The sequence below is a fragment of the Idiotropiscis lumnitzeri genome, chromosome 17 (assembly GCF_059441095.1).
Source record: "Idiotropiscis lumnitzeri isolate Australia: NSW breed Sydney's pygmy pipehorse chromosome 17, RoL_Ilum_1.0, whole genome shotgun sequence".
NCBI lineage: Eukaryota > Metazoa > Chordata > Actinopteri > Syngnathiformes > Syngnathidae > Idiotropiscis > Idiotropiscis lumnitzeri.
In genome coordinates, this window is record NC_142407.1 from 13,392,305 (window position 1) to 13,408,705 (window position 16,401).

At 45.2% G+C, this 16,401-nt stretch overlaps 2 protein-coding genes across 9 annotated transcripts in view; one reads left to right on the plus strand and one right to left on the minus strand.

The window, feature by feature from the left end:
- The window catches only part of LOC148320355 (unconventional myosin-Ic-like), a 25,568-nt gene continuing 9,167 nt past the window's right edge, over positions 1-16,401 (plus strand). For 3 of the 7 annotated variants that reach the window (XR_015839590.1, XM_088279539.1, XM_088279543.1), the window contains exon 1: positions 15,464-15,701. Coding sequence is in view for 6 of the 7 variants with exons in the window: in XM_088279539.1 (XP_088135665.1) it covers positions 15,675-15,701 (27 nt within the window). In the remaining variant the exon portion in view is untranslated. Of the gene's footprint in view, positions 162-2,612; positions 2,768-13,913; positions 14,439-15,463; positions 15,702-16,401 lie in introns of those variants that run through there. The other 4 variants (XM_088279540.1, XM_088279544.1, XM_088279541.1 and 1 more) reach the window with 3 other exon arrangements.
- arhgap35b (Rho GTPase activating protein 35b) lies at positions 737-10,795 on the minus strand. Of its 2 annotated transcripts, XM_088279537.1 has the most exons (8): positions 10,361-10,795; positions 10,204-10,264; positions 4,372-8,277; positions 4,148-4,289; positions 3,319-3,396; positions 3,108-3,239; positions 2,808-2,913; positions 737-2,729 (listed from the first exon to the last, which is right to left on the minus strand). In XM_088279537.1, exons 3-8 carry the CDS (start codon positions 8,089-8,091, stop codon positions 2,303-2,305), a joined length of 4,605 nt encoding a protein of 1,534 aa, XP_088135663.1. In that variant the 5' UTR covers positions 8,092-8,277; positions 10,204-10,264; positions 10,361-10,795; the 3' UTR covers positions 737-2,302. The 2 variants fall into 2 exon arrangements, with proteins under 2 accessions (XP_088135663.1, XP_088135662.1); XM_088279536.1 differs by lacking the exon at positions 10,204-10,264.

Here is a 16,401-nt window from a genome sequence, read left to right on the forward strand (position 1 = left end):
GCCATGCGGAATCAACACCTGAAACTCGTAACTGGCGACCGTTCGGAAATCTAAGTGGGAAAGTGTGAATTTGATTGCAGATACTTGCAAGGACATTTTCAAGACGGACCTTTCAAAAGAAGCTCTTTTTTGAGTCCAAGTGGTGCAACACTCAGCAGTGTGTAAGTGTCTTTCTCTATATTATTTCTCCAGCCGTGGTGTCATAAATGATCCATTTTGAGTGCTGTTTATTGAAGTCGGACTACACACACAAAAGTGGATGTATTAAAGTAATGTTTGAGGGGAATCTCGTTCTGCATTTGTTCTCAAACATTTTGCACTGCAAGAACTAGTTCTTGGAGGCAGCTACCTCCAAAATAAAATAAAATAAAAATACAGAGGCTGAGGTTTTAGTCAGATAAAGGGCTCACTTGCTAGTTTAAAAAAACTGTACTTGGAGTGTAAAAACATACATGAAAAGTTTTTTATATATATTATTGAATTTCATATTTGTTTCCATTACAGACTAAAAATGTTAGTTATCCTTTTTTTGTAAATTGAGCTATGCTTATTTATTTTGTTTTCTTTAATATGTTATGCAGAGATGTAACGTTCCTATTAAAAAAAAAAGCTCTCCAATCTTGTTCTACACTGAGTACATTGACAATAAAAGGCATTCTGATTCTGAAATGGTAAGGTATACTCACTGAGCTCCATAATTGTTATAATACATATGAACTACAAGAAAGATGGACAATTTTACAAGATTTAATTTATTAACTATCATACAGTTCGCATAAGGCCTTCATCTTCAAATAGCATTTGCTCAGTCAGACAAATTTCATGGTTTTCTCTTGCTGCGAAATACATAAGCCGTTTCTCTTGAAGCCTTTCTTCTGTCCTTGGACGAAATGGATATTTTCAAACGGGGAGAGTCTTTCATCCCTCTCCCATGGTGTTTATTTTAAATCATGCACTAAGTGGCCTTGAACCCTTCCTCCCAAAAATAGTAAAAACGGACTTTCAATAATCGAAATACACACTAGAAATGTTTCCTACCACTGACTTGACTGGTGTCCTCCCCCAGCCCAAAAACACTTTTTGCCCCTCAACAGCAATGAGCAGTCACGGTTGGGTGTTTACAGTTTATGTTTCATGATGGGCTTGTAGGAGGAACAATGCTTCCTAAGTGCCAGTCAAAGATGATCAGGACAAAAAAAAAAAAAAAAAAACAGTGAATCCAGTGATTAGCACACATGTCCCCGCAGGAAACACAGAGCTTTGTCTTGTAAATTTTAAGGGAAAAAAAACAGCAACAACATTCAAATCTTCATTAATAATGGATGATATGCTAAAGTACTTCACACGTGGCGTTGCCTTTCACAGATCATTTGGATGTTATTGTTCAAGCGGTAAATGTGGAAACTGGAGGGAATATTCGACACTATTGGCATCTTGTCGTTTCAAATGATGAAATATGGCTGCTTTTCTTAATGGGACCCACATGAATGAACCCGAACTTCCTGAAACGTCACTGCGGCTCAAGCGACAGCTAGAAAGGGGACAAAGTCCAAAACTATATTCCAAGAGGCCGGATGAGTGGGGAACAGGAGACGCTCTGGGATGATGGAAACAAGGAAAGTTTTTACATTTGAGGATGTCGTTTGCACAATGCCAGACTCGACAAGCAAAATGGAACAATTCAGATGTAACGCTACACTATCAGAAAGTGCTTCAGATTACTATGCGGATATATATATATATATATATATATATATATATATATATATATATCCAAAAAAGAGAAAAACATTTCATGTAAATGTAAACAAAGTTTGATCTGCCAGAGCTCTGTTCTGTCGAGGCAATGGGTATGGCTGAGCTGTAAAAATTAAAAAATAAAATAAAATTCAACACAGTTTGTCAGAAAAAACAACAACAGTGAACATTAAAGTGCATCCCTGGATGTTTAAGCCTGAACCCTTAACCACCCCCCACCCACTAATGAAACGAGCCCCCCAAAGCCTCCACTAGAGGGCGCAAATTTTCACCCCAAAGGAGCGAGAGGGTCAACAAATCCAGTGCCAGTACTTTCACCAGGAAGAACAACAGAAAAAAAAAACATGGCAGCCACAAATGTCTTCCAGCTTTCATGAAGTCCGATTCCAGGCAGCCCTCAAACACGATAGCGTGAGGTTGGAGGCGCACTTCCCCCTTAAGCCCCCCCCCCCCCTCGCCATAATTCGCCATGACGTTTTCTTCATGTATGTGTGTCGGCGGTGAGGTTCCAGGGCGCATCCCAGGCACACGCGGCTTCATCGTCTCACAGTGTCTCCTGTTCAGCAGGAGAGTGGTGAGGGTGAGGGTGAGGGTGGGCATGCTGGTGCAAGGGTGGGAGGAGGGACTGCAGAGGGGACTGGGGGGTGGTGGGCGGCGACTGCTGCTGCAGGGGGCTGAAATGTGCGCCCATGTGCGGAGGAGAGGAGCGGTAGCAGGAGTAGGCCGAGCTCCCGCCGAGGGTGGTGGTGGGCGAGGCCGGGAGCCCCCCGAGCCCCGTGGGGGAGTCGATGAGAGGCTGGTTGTAGAAGAAAAATGCACACTGGTGGATGAAGATCTCGATGATTGTCTGGTAGGTGCGCGTGGCCGTCAGGGCGTCCATGGTGGTGAAGTCCGGTCGCATGAGCGTGGGCCAGAAGCAGATGGACAAGTTCTCGCTGGTCATCAGATTCAGCCTGCTCAGCTGGCTCACCCTGATGAACACACGCAGGTTGTGATGCACAATCAAGAGGCACAGTACTAAGCTAATAAACTTCTCACATGGAACTTACTTGTGTAAGTGGCTCATGACATATTTGAAGGCATCATAATTCTCCCTGGGGAACCTCCTCAGGACATCCTTCATGGTGTACAGCCGCTGTTCTCTGTCAGTGATTTCTGCATTCAAAGTCAACATTTAGGATTTGCCATTTACAGCATTGATTTGTTTTCAAGAAGCTTCTTTGCACTATCACTGAATCATCATCAGCGTCAACACGCAGGAAAATAAATGTTAAAAGCTGCCCCACCCTACAGGAATTGTGCTTTTATGTCAGAGTCAAGACCCTCCCTGCCCAGCAGTGTTTGCTTACTGAAAGCATCGAGGAGGTCCGCCTGCAGAGCGCAAGGCACCAGCGGCTCAGGCAGCTCGGAGAAGAAGCTCTTAAGGGCTCCAGCCACAGTGTTTATGGAGAAGTCTTTCTCCACCAGGTCTAATCCGTGGTCTGCACAACAAGAGCAGGTGTTAAGGAGCTCAAAATGAAACATAAGAGGCAATGCAATCATCTGTCTTTGGGAACTCACCTTGTTCAAACTGCCTCTGCATGCTTTCCATTTCAGACTTGTTGCCACTAACACGGTACAAACCTTCTGTGTTTAGACCTGAGCAGGTAAAGCAAGGAAAGATGCAGGTAATAAAAAAAAAAAAATTGTGATAGAGCGATTATCGGCCAGGCCGATTATCGGGGCAGATATTTGGTAATTTGCCGATTATGGGCATCAGCCATTTTTTAACTCTCAAGGCAGATTAATTATAAGATGGTTTCATTTGGCCTGCTGCAGCACACTTTTCTCTCTCTCGCTCTCTCTCTTTCTCTTTCTATTCCGCCATGCTGGTGGCCCTGCCCGCAGAAGCAGATTGGCCCGCCCACAACACCATCTGATTGGTTCCTTGTGCAGTGGGTGGCAGCCAATCAGCAGTAAGCTTCCTGTTTGCTTTTTCACCTCGAGTCACATGCACCAAGATCTAGAAAAGCTTTAACATGTTGTAAATCACTAAAGCTGTTTAATAAACAGATGGTTAGAGGCATTTAAACCAAGTCAGGTTTTGGAGTTTTTATATTTCAAAATTTTGACACCATTTAACTTTTGTTTTTTGTTTTTTTAAACAAATGAATATCGGCTTAAAATATCGGTTATTGGCCTCCATGACTACTAATAATCAGTATCGGCCCTGAAAAAAGAAAGCATATCGGTCTATCACTTCCAAAAAAATTTCAATATTTAAAAAAAAAAAAAAAACTGGTCCAATACAAGACACACACAAGAAGTGTTCTTGCACTGCACCTCATTGGAGTGTGTGCATGTTCACATAATGATGCGATCGGATGTAAAGGTTCACAAAAGCACCTACCTGTGGTCTCGATGAAGCGAACGCACTTCTCAATGAAGAGTGGAATAGGTCTCTCTGGGGACACCACATTGGCTAAGGGTACCCCAAAATAGTTGCTTTCCATGGGCTTGGGGATTGCTGGACGGGGCTTTGGTCTTGATTTCTGAAAAGGGAAAGAAAGACGGAGGTTCAAATGGCAACATGAAACTAATTCAATACTAGAAGAGAAAGGGTTAAATGCACACCTTGGCTGTTCGTCGAAGACTCTTCAGAATATTCCTCTTCTTGGGGTCCTCATTCTCCTCATTGACCAGACTTTCACCTTTCAATGTCCCAAAGTCATCTTCCTTGGACTTTGGGAGCGCTCCCATCTCATCGTCGCTGCCAATGAAGCTGGTGCGGAAGCTGCTGAACTTGCCGAGCCGCTTGGAGCGGTCGCGGTACAGGCGGGGCTTGACGCCCGCCGCCGAGAATTTCCTCCGTCGCTCCAGAGAGCTGCTGTCTGCCTCGCTGTCGGATCCGTTGCCGTTGGAGTGCATTCGATTGGAGTTGCGGATGGTGATTATCTTTCCTTGCGTGCTGTCATGCGGCACAGAGTAGATGATCTCGTCATTGTTGGGGCGAGGCTTACAAACGGCATCCATTGGTTCGGCGTAGTCCGAGGGGTCGTAGCCCACGTCGCCCCCGGGTACCCACGTGACGGCTGATGGCAGCGAGCGCCGGTGACCGACGGTGTCCATGTATGGGTTTCGGCTGACTTTTCGAAAGTCGAACGTGACGCCAGGTTTAACTCTTACGTGGGGGGGCACCTTGTTGTTTAGCTTGTTCTCGAGGTCTCTCATGTCAGAGATAAGAGAGATGTCATTGGAGTCCAAGTCGTGCAGGCTAAAGCCGCCGTGGTGAGAGGTTAAAGTGCCGTCATAGTACGGAGGGGAAGGTTCAACGTCGTCTTCTGAATCCAGGAACATGGTGACAGTGCTGGGAGAACTGCAGCGGGGGGAGTACACATTTTCATTGGTGCATGCTTCGGCAACGTTGTCGTACATGTGCGTGGCTTCCACAATGTTGCGCTTCTCCACCACCTCCATGAGGAAGGGATGGAACATCTCGATCCGGTGCAGGCCTCCCACGACGCCGCCGGAGCCACAAACCACACTATTGAAACGGCCTTCAATCTCATGGGCTAGTTCCTCTCCTTGGATCTGCTGCTCCCGGGCGTAGTCGCTCTCCGTCAGCTCGGCCTGGCTATCCCCGACTGCCAGCAGCTGCACTGGGATGATGTCCTGGACCTCACACAAGAACGCGCACAGCGTCTCCAGGGACGCTTTTCGGGAGACAGAATACACCGCAAAGTAGCCGTGTACCAGCCTGCTCTTCCGTAAAGTGAAGGAGGCGTGATACGAGAGGACGGAGAGCTCGATGGCGAGCTTATGTCCGGCGACGGTCTGCTCGAGCAATACGGAGGTGCCGCTGTTTGACATGGGCCTGCAGTGTTGATGCATCAGGAACGGAGACAGCAGCTGCTCAAAGTCGTACGAGTCACCGCACATTAAGCACATGACAATGCGAAGATCTGCCTCCGGGGCTGGCTGATGAGGAGATTCTCTCACACCCAGGGGCTCGGGGAGTGGCGGAGGGGAGCTGCTACTAAAGCAAGTACTCCGCCGAATATCCAGCAGGCCCCTTAGCACCTGGTTGATTTGTGACTCACTGACATTGTGGCCGTAGCCGACACCAGGAGACGCAGGATCTAAGAAGCTACACTGAAGCCTCCTTGCAACTTGCTGGCCCTGGGTGATGAGGTTTAAGGCGGTTTCTCCACCGACATCCACGTAGGAGCCTACGCCTCTTTTGGTGACTAAGAGAAGTGACGTCGGCAGCTGCGCGAGCTGGCTGTCCCTTCGACCCAGTGTCGATTCCCTCAGACGCTCGAGGCTTTCAATCACATAGGAGAGGGATTCTTTTGAGTTATACAGACACAGACATCCGTGCGGTGTGAACGTTGGCGTGTGGAAAGAATTTACAGGAAGACGCACATTGCCCTCAATGGGCCGCAGCGTCAGCTCATACATCTTCCCGTCTAACACGTACCAATCATCGTTTGTGCACAGAGCCCGAATCTCATTGGCAAATTCTCGGGCCAGTCCATCCTTTCCCAGGATGACAAGATTGATTCTGTCAGCCTTTGTATCCCCGAAATGAGCTTTTACGTCAAAAAAGGGATAACTTGTGGGGAAACGGGAAGCCAGGAGTTGTTCGATCTTCGAGTCGCCGCAGCGGGGACTGCAAGGGCACGTCTCCTTCGTAGGGTGATACACAAAGTGGATATGCTTCAACACCAGAGCGTCTCTTTCGGCTGGAAGCTTTTGCAACGCCTTGAACCTCTGCTCTTCCACCAACACTTCCTGAATCGCGCCCATCTTCTCTTTACTTGGCTTGGCATCCACTTCAAGTTCATAAAAAAGCTCGGAATACTCCAGCAACAGCTCCTGGAAGTCCTCCTTGGCACGGTCAATGATCTCCTTTTGATGTCGGTTGTAAAGGTCCAAGTACTCCGGTTCCTCGAGCCACTGGTAGAACTCTTCATTCATGATGAAGCTGCGAGCCTCCTCCCAGGGTCGGCCGGGTGTGACAAAGGGAGAAGACGCGAGCTTGTGTTTAAACTCCAGCCTCATCTCTGCACGTCTGCATTCGTTACGTAAATGCTCCAGGTGGGCATTGAATAATTCCTCCGCTTCGTCCGTCTCCAGAAGGTCCGACGGGATGCGCTCATCTTCCATGTTGTCGATGTGAGACGTGTCCTCCCAAGGAGAGTCCTCCAGAACAACAAACCAGTGGTCAAAGTGCTGCTTGGACTCGAGAACCTTCTGAACACCAGACCAACTGAGCTGGTCTATTTCGTCCAGATCGGGCACCAAAGAACTAAGTGCAAGAGGAAGTGTGCTTAGGTAGATTTTACGCCGACGCTCAATGTGCTCCTGCTTCAGACGGTAGACGTGCTGTTGAAACAGCTTCTTGCATTTCGCCGTCCCCTCCAAGAAAACATATTCTTTGTATTCCGGCGAGGTGTTCATGCGCCGACTGGTGTTCAGCCAGGTTTCATTATGATTCTTCACGATCCGGTTGATGAGCCATTCGTAGCGATCCTTGGCCGAAGCGATTTGCTGACTCTGGAGCTTTAGTGCTTCAAAATAGGGGATGATCTTGGGTTTGCCTCTGCTTTTGTCAATAAGCTGAACCAAGGTGAGGAAGGCAAGGTCCACGTTTATATTGGAACGAGCAGACGTCTCGACGACAGGTAGACTCTTTTTCGTGATAGCGAAGGTGTGCGCATCTTTGATGTAGCGCTCAACTCCTTCATCACACTTGGTGAGGACTAACACGGTGGGTTTCTTCGTCTTGCTGAGGTGACCGTAGAGGTTGGTGATAAACTTCAGCTGGTCATCAAAGTTGCGGTTCATGCCCCTGCTGACGTCAACGCAGAGCAGGAAACCGTCGACCTGCAGCTTGCCTTCAGGCATTTGCTTTTGCTCAAAGTCTTGCTCGAGGCCCAACTGATCGGTGCAGAAGTACATCAGCTTCTCTGCCGACGCCAACTTGGTTGCGGCCGCCCGTTTGATATACGGCTGCATGGCCGTGCTACGATGTGGCTGAAATGTCTGGTCGTCAATGAATTCCGTTTGCTCCACGACATGCATCCTGCATTCAGGTCCTTCCTCCAGAAGTCGCGAGACCTCCCCCCAAAACAGAAAGTGATCATTGTTAACCACCCGACCCCCGAAGTCACTGGTGCTCAACACGGACGTGTGGTCCAAGTAGAAGTCATCCGCGCTGGGCCTGACGTAGCGATTACACAGGCACGACTTTCCAACCCCACATTGTCCTTTTTCTTTCTCCGTACCAGACAAACCCACCACAATGAGGTTGTAAATGGGGAAGCGGACATCTTGCTTTTTCGCCATCATAATCGACCGACGATCATCCTGCCATAAACGGGCACTGTGCAAAAAAGTGGGCTTGAGGGTTTGTCCATAAACTTGTTGATGGGCTCAAATTTCACTTCCTTCCGGTGGCAATCGATTTGGAATTTAAGAAGCGGAGTAATGATATGTGAAGATGGCGCTTTCTTCAGCCCCTTTAAATGTCAGGTCCTGTAAGAAAAATGGGGTTGGGACAACTTTAGCCGTTTTAATTGGACAAACAGTCACACCATTTTAACATTGAGAGCGTCAACACGGTAAAACTTGGAAAAGGAAACGATGGGGCAAAGATTAGACATCATTTTGGAATGTAGCTCTAACATCGCTCTCTCAACCATTCAAACTCATTCACTGCCATTGACGGATATAGACGCCCAAAATGAAAGCTACACATACCACACAACAACGTCATCTGGTACTCATCAGAGTTCCTACGTTCCACTTTGACACAATTCAAGAGCCTCAAAACCCGATGAGAGTCAACCAAACACCAGCGATGGTCTGACCATCTTGGTAACTGGGAGGGACCAGGAAGGGAGTGGTGCGCCCTAAAAATCACATTGTCTCCTCCAGAACTGATTGTTATTGTCACCATAAATGACGTAATCAATATTTAGACGCATCACATCAACACACTCGCACTCAAAATTATGCTAAAGCTCTGCAAGAACTTTCAGAAAATGCACATTTCAAACATGTGGCTCATTAAAACACAAATGAATGTGTGGTGTGCAACACAAAATATGCGGCAGAGTGTAAGTTGAATTTCTCCTTGACGGATTTTAATTGCTACACTAAAAATCGAGAAAGGAAAAAAAAAAACGGTAAAAAGAGCTTGACAAAGACGAACAATATGGATCACTAAAATAATCACACGCCGGTCCATTGTAAGTCAGTGGACTGTCCAAAATAAAATAAAATTAAATAAATGAGGTAATATGATTGAAATAAATTGTTGATAAGAATGCTACGTTATGCTTGAATAGACCAAAATCACGTTGAATGGTTCTGCTTGCTCACAAGCAAACTATTTTATTCATTTATGGTTCCTGTTGCTTTCTAATGTCATTTCAATTGGAAAACACCAATTTGCATTTTTGATTCATTTTGAGTGCATCGGAAACTCATTGATGCGATGAACGAATGGACCCAGCTCATACTGATTACATACAAGTAAAACATGAAGACATTTTTTTTATCATTTGGATGATGATTAAATTCCTTATTTCACTGGTCTGCATGCCAATATTTTTAATATTCTCTCAATACAATTCGCAGTAACTCAAAATGTGGCCAGCACATGAATAATTCCAGGCTCATCAGTGCCGTATTTACTTGAGAAATAAATCAATTGCTTGCTATTGTCATGATTTTGGAATTCAACCAGGTACACTAGGAACTTGAAATATATTTTCGTTGAGTTCAGCAAAAGACATTTCACTACATTTTTTTTTTTGGGGGGGGGGCAAACTTGACTTGCTTAATGCTTAATAAGGCATGAAATTAGACTTTTTTGGGCCAAATATTCTGCCTGCCGCGTTACATGGCACACACTTTTTATTTCAATTTCAGGGCCAAATAATTGGAGCTATGGGGCAAAGTATTGCGGGTAAACATTGATTCCTGATGTCTGCATATTATGGATATTATTCCGAAGCTGTCGGAGTCGTTGTAGTCAATCAGGATAACAAATTCAGTACAGAGAAGAGCCATTTAGTAGCAACTATTAGCAGTCCACATTGCTCAGCTGGGCTAGGCCTGACATCCAAAATGCAATTGCGCCGCTTCCCAATGCAACCTGGGCTGTCTCATCCAGACATAATCGACTTCATTTCGTGACGTTTCGTACTGCTGGCCATCCCTTTTTTTTTTGCCAAGGATTGACATGAGTAGCCAGTCACAGAGGGGCTGAGCACCCCAGGCCTGCTTTCTTCTGCTGTCTACATAATGAGATTGCAGAAGCATTCACGAAATGTAGGCTAGTGTGCCTCCACTAGGACACACATAGCACGTATAAAAGGTGCTTTATTTAGCCAGCTGTCTGCACGAGCACTCGCCGGTGCACTAAAGCCATAAATAAGAAGAGGGCGTGCATACCATCGCATGTGTCCCTTTCTCTTGCTGCATCTGTCAGGCCAGCTTGCCGCAGCCCAGCCGCCTGATGTGCAACCGCACAAAAGGCACACAAAAACATCACACACCTTATTCCATTTACACTTGGTGCCATTGTGTTCGTTAGATCGAGTTTATTTACCCGTGCTTGCCTTCTCCTCTTCGGCATCACCGTTGTTGTAATTGAAAACCACTGAAAAGGCAATAAATATCCACACAAAAAGAGAACAATCCGATCTTGTTTAAGCAGACGTTTTTTTTTGCTTCCAATGAAATCCTGGTTTGCAAAAAAAATAATTAAAAAAAAAAATCCAACTAAGCTTTCCCTTTGCTGGTTTCACCACGTTGCTTCGTTTTCACTCATTATTGTGTCCATTGTTGTGCACATTTAATGCTGGGCCGGCCGCACACGCCTCACACAAAACAAGCCAGGAGGTTGCAATCGATCAGCCGTTTCGTCTCCGGCAAAGCATCCACGGGGCGTTCAGGAGCGTTCACGTCCCGCTTTGAAGAGCAGATTGCGTGTGTGAAAGTGCGATTTAAAGCAGCGTTCCGATAATGGCGGCAGCGGCAGCGGCAGCGGCAGCGGCAGTGGGGGCCCTCCTCCTCCCCGGACCCAGTCCTCCTCTTCTTTTCTTCGGGAGAGCGGAGCAGTGGATGCAGAGGCGGCGGAGAGAGGGACTCACCCAGCGGCGCCCGCACACTACTGCAGCACGGCTAAGCTAGCAGCTGGCGAGCCCGCGACACAACTGCGCGCTGCGTCACTCCCAAAGCGTGAAGGCATCCTTTTTTTTAACCTGGTAGCGACACACATCGCCTCCTTTCACTCACTCAGAGTATTTCAAATGAAAAGTATTCTGCACATACGTATATCATATTTTCATTGATTGTTGTAAGACCTACGCCCTCTCACTCAAATGTCTACCTTTCTCCTTTATGATTAAACGCCCTCAAAAAGGAAAAAAAGTTTAATTTCCGTTGGATCTAAAAAAAAAAAAAAACTTACAATCGCCAACGTAATTTTCCCAACATTACGTTCAATTACTATACTGGAGTTACATCATGCAAAATGCATGCTACTCGTTTATCCACGAGGGGGCAGCATCGACGTTTTAATTCTATTGCTGGGTGGTTGACCAACTTCAAAATGTTATGTTCATGTCTTTGTGTTTCGTAATTTAACTCTATATTGATCACACGATATGGAAAAAATATGGTTTTGGAAAATGTATATACTCATATAAGGGTTGTGAAATTCAAGTTTTAAACAGGCCAAATTAGGCATACTCGTGGTCAGGGATGTGTCACTGGTGGCCCACGACCGCACTGTTGGAAGCCCCTTGTTTAAAAAAAAATAACAATAATCAAATATTTATTCATTTGCTTATTTTACACTATTTTTGAAAATTATTTTTGTTTTCAAAATTCATTATGTGATATTGATATTGCTTCCGCTAGGCGGCGCCTTTGACCACCACTTACATACCAGATGAGTTCATCTTGTGATAAATTAGTCTCGCTGATCAGGGAGTAACTGTTATTCTCGTGGTATTGACTCCACTTTCTACATCTAAAAGTTAAAATGTAGTCTTATTCATTCCTCCGACTTATATCTCACCTACTGTTCTCTAGTAATCAAGTGAGCTTTGTGCGAGTTGTAACACGGATATGGGGCAGTGAGAGGTGGCAAAGGTGAGGAAGGGGTGAAAGTGACAGCAGATGGCTGCTGACTGAGCTCAGCACAGATGGACAATAGAGCAGGCAGAATACCCGGTGGTGGAGGCTGCACATCCAAGCGTGCACGCTGCAACATGATCGGCTGATGGGACAGGAAGAAAGACAGACAGGTAGACGTTTGCGTGCGTGCGTTCGTGCGTGTGAACGTGTGTGTGAACGTGTGTGTGTGTGTGTGTTTGACCAAATAGATGCAGAAAGAGAGGTAAGAATCCCTCCCATTTTCCACCCGGCCCTAAAAGTCACCCCACTATGATTGCAGTGTTGAGTCACGCAACCTCTGCAGACTAAAAGAAGACAAAAACCAGCAGGCTGACCGTTTGCACCATCAGTTGTTTGTACTTGCAGTTCTGAATTCCTTCAATTATAGTTCACATGTTTGGAATTAGTTTTTGAGCTGCGGATACCATCATGTGAAAATCAAAGTCGGGTTTGTTTGTCCCGTCTTTTATTCATTGAGTCCTAACAATATCGCACAAGAGATCTCGCCTTGGAACATTTCAAAACTTCATCCAGATCGCGACGACACAGCTTGAAGTGGAAGCAGTCGTTTGCCATTGCCGGTGGCAGGCCATGAAGGAAAATCTTGAACATCAGGAAAGCGCAAGGAAGGAAATCCCATTCACACAGGAACTGCTAGACCGAAATAGGAGCACGAGCACATCTGGAAAACAACGGTGAATGATACACCTCTCAAATGTCCAATGTGTGGAGTAAAATGGTGTCAAAATTTAGAAAAACAGCTACTCCAAAACTTGATCTAATTTAATTGCCTTAACGCAACTTTAGTGACTTACAACATGTTAAAGTTTTTTATAGAATAGACAACTTAAAAAGTCTAACAAAAAGTGCGCGGGCCAATCTGCTTCTGCAGGCAAGGCCACCAGCACAGCAGAGAGAGTGAGAGAAGTGTGCTGCAGTGAGCCAAAATAAACCAGCGTTTAATTATCAACCTTGAAAGTTAAAAAAAAAAAGGCAGATGGCGATAATTGGCAAAATGACAAATATCGGCCCTGATAATCGGTCTATCACTATTATATACACTATAGAGTAGGTGTAATGTCGGACAGAAACAGGGGAAACTCAAAAGACAAATGCAATTCTTTTCGGGAAGCCAATAAAATAGAAGTCCTGTAATCCGAGTTCAACTGCCGCAATTAAAATTTTTTTTTTGGACTGGACCTGCATTTTTAGTTCACATTTTCCCTTTCCTTATCATCATCTAAGTGTCATAATTGACCACTGTTTATATTGAAATGTAAAAAAAAAATTATGTTTTAAAAGGCGCATGAAGTTGTTCAAACTCTAAATTGAGACACTTATTTTTCCTGAATATTTTGGTCAAGTTCTTTCGAGTTTGTGCCGCATCTCATAAAGGTGCAAATAAAACGTGGCAGCCCACGGAAAGACACGACGGTTCGATGTGTGGGATCATTCCAGAAGAATGTGAACACAACGTTGCCACGCTGGAGTCTAATTTATGGATGACATCATCTCCAATCCAGAATTGTTTCTCAGGAGACTGGAAATGGAAAAGCAAAACAATGCTGATCACGTTTTCCGCATGGCCAACAAACGCTTAACCATTGTCTCATTGTAGGAATTTCTTTTGAAAATTGAATGAGCAGAATTTGGTGGAATGCGACAGTGGCAAACATGAAGATAAGGGAACCGTGTGACTGGACCGTATATGGTAAAAATGGAGGGGTGAATTTTTTTTATTGCTTGTTAGCTTCTTACTCTGATAACGTTTTCATGATATTGTTGCATGAAAATGTCATTTCCCTTCCTGTAAAAAATGACACAAAGTACGCCGGTGTGCCTACTGGAAGAAGAAGAAGTCCTGAGCTCACGTCCTATTTGAATCTGCCTCAGCTTGAGGGAGAAAAGGGGAGGGAACAAACGCAACTGGGAGGGAAAGAATGTTTCAAGAGCTCATCATCTTTTTTTTTCTTTTTTTTTGTAGCAGCAGAGTGGTTACTCTTTATTTTGGAGCTGCTAGTAACTTTTTCCACTCCTTGGCTTGCCTTTTGAATGACTCACAGCAGCATACTTTCCCATGTTTTCTCTCTCTCTCTCTCTCTCTCTCTCTCTTTTTTCTTCTTTTGCAACCCACTTGTGACGTGTGAGTGGAGTTCCTGCTCTTGTTTCACGCAGCACGCATTGGAAGCGAGCGGCTGAAGGGTTTTTGGGGGGGGCACACGTAAATATCTGAACCCTTACAGGCAAGTTTGAATTGAAGGGTTTAAACGAGGAACCTTTTTGGCTTGAGTGCTTTTTTTTTTTTCTCCTCACGTGCAGAAGGACGACGGACGTGTAGAAAGACTGAGAGAAAGTGAAGGACAGAAGACATTAAAGTGCCCTTGGCTAACGCTGGAGGTGAGGTTCTACTTGACGGGTCTGCTTCACATGAGAGGAGGAGCTCCAGCCCAGCGAGGGAACCAGCACTTCATCCTTTGGCAAGCAAGATGAGGTACCAGGGCAGGGTAAGAGTCGCTCGACCACGTTTTGACATGTCATTCTGCGCACTGCCTACTAAACGGCATATTAAACTCGAGCATTGTGGTCATGAAGATAAAAAAAAAAAAAGGGCGTTATGTGCTTGTATAAACGTGGCGCAGTGTTTCGTTTTTTTGTGTTTTTTTTAAGGAGCATTTAGCGTCAGATGAGTCACAATGCTAGCTTGCATCCAGCTGTGGTCGCATCAAACCTCCCCAAATAAGGAAGATGATCTGGACGCAAAGTTTAGTTGAGTCTTACTGGGAGGTCAGAGCAAACAAGCGCAACTCTCAGATGATTCCGATTAAAAGCCACGCCACCCATTTGCTCGCCCGGCCTGTCATGCTGTTCAAAAGCTACAAAGTTTTCTTCTCCAGTTCATTTCTTTGAAGCCTCGCGCGTTTCTGCAATCGGGAACATTTGTTTTCACCATTTCGAGTCGACTTCGACTTGTTGCGGTGATGAAAGTTGAAATCCAAACTCGTGACTGGAGAAAGATCGAAAACAATGTTTGCTGTGTTGTTTGATGACACAAAATAGTTTGGTTGCCTGGCAACGCTGTTGTTGAACTGGCCCCTTTTCAAGTTGGAATAAAAAAAATGAGATGATAGTTGATGCACATCCGCAAAAGTGACTTCGGACGTGTTCAATGTGGCGAATGAGAGATTATTTGAAAGCAGAGCCAGATTGTTATCGCCAATGGCGATATGGCTCTGTGCAGTCTTGTACTGAGGTATGTTTTCTGAGGAGATGCATACCTACGTGACTTCTCTTTGGTCTGAAATTCTCCCCCCAAAATATTTGCAATGTCAGAGTCATTAGAAAATCGGTCTTGACGCCTTACAATTTTTGTCCTTGTTTATAAGACTTAACGCTCCGCGCATCCCCCATGTTTCATCTCAAAACACGCTGCTATTGCCACACAGCAACAAAAGACTCCATGGCATCCTCCCACCGCCTGCTCCAATCCTGACCCCGAACATTCCTTCGTTGTGTTCTTTGGAAAATCTGACAGCCGAGCGTTAATCACATCTGTCGGGAGCCCACCTGCAGGAATGAGAGAACAATACTCCAAGGTGAAGCGGCGAGGAGTGGCCGCCATCAACTTTTGCTGACTTTCCTTTGCTCTCGCAACTTGGCCACCTTCCACTGTTGTCCTCTTGTTTTCGCAAGGATTTCCCGATGAATACTCTAAAGGCCTTTTACCGAGCCGAAGCAGTCCAATGAGCCCCCTGAGAGCGACACTCGCCGTAAGAGGAGAAGTGGAGCCCCTTTGTTGTGCTCTCAACTTGCTGTTTATGCTTTTGGAGCTGTTTATACCAAATCCGCGGGGGGGGGGTACAAATCGAAGAAGATCGTGTTAAGAAGTGAATCGAGTGCATTCAGAGGTAGAAAAGTGGTCAAGGAGAAGGAATTTCTATGCCTAAATGTACCGTAGGACCTTGTCTTACGAGTGAGCCGACTCCCGAGCCGTCGCTCGTTTCAAGCAAAACTATTTGTTCGGAGCACTAAAAGGTAGCACCGAACTTAACAACGAGCAAAAAAAAAAACAGTCCAAGTGCTTGATTCAAGCTGTTAATCGCTATTCTCGTTTAAGGTTAAAACATAAAACTAAGAGAATCAGATGTCATAAAAATAACATCACAAAAAGCTTGCTTTCTGCATTTTTGGTTCGAAATGGGTGATTTGGATGAAACCAACACATTTAACAGCTGATTTGCAATTAAAAAAAAAAAAGCAATAAGGTGAAAACAAACTTTTTTTTCTGACAAAAGAAGAGAGTCTAATCTTTTATTTGCTACTTTCGGTGCTTCCATTGTCATAACACGCAAAATATGTTCCAATGTTACATTGTCAAGTGAAGTGTCAAGGCTTCCAAAGCAAAACCTTCGAAGGCAACTCCGCATCGACAAGCCCCTTAATGTGCAATGATGCACTTTTCAAATATTA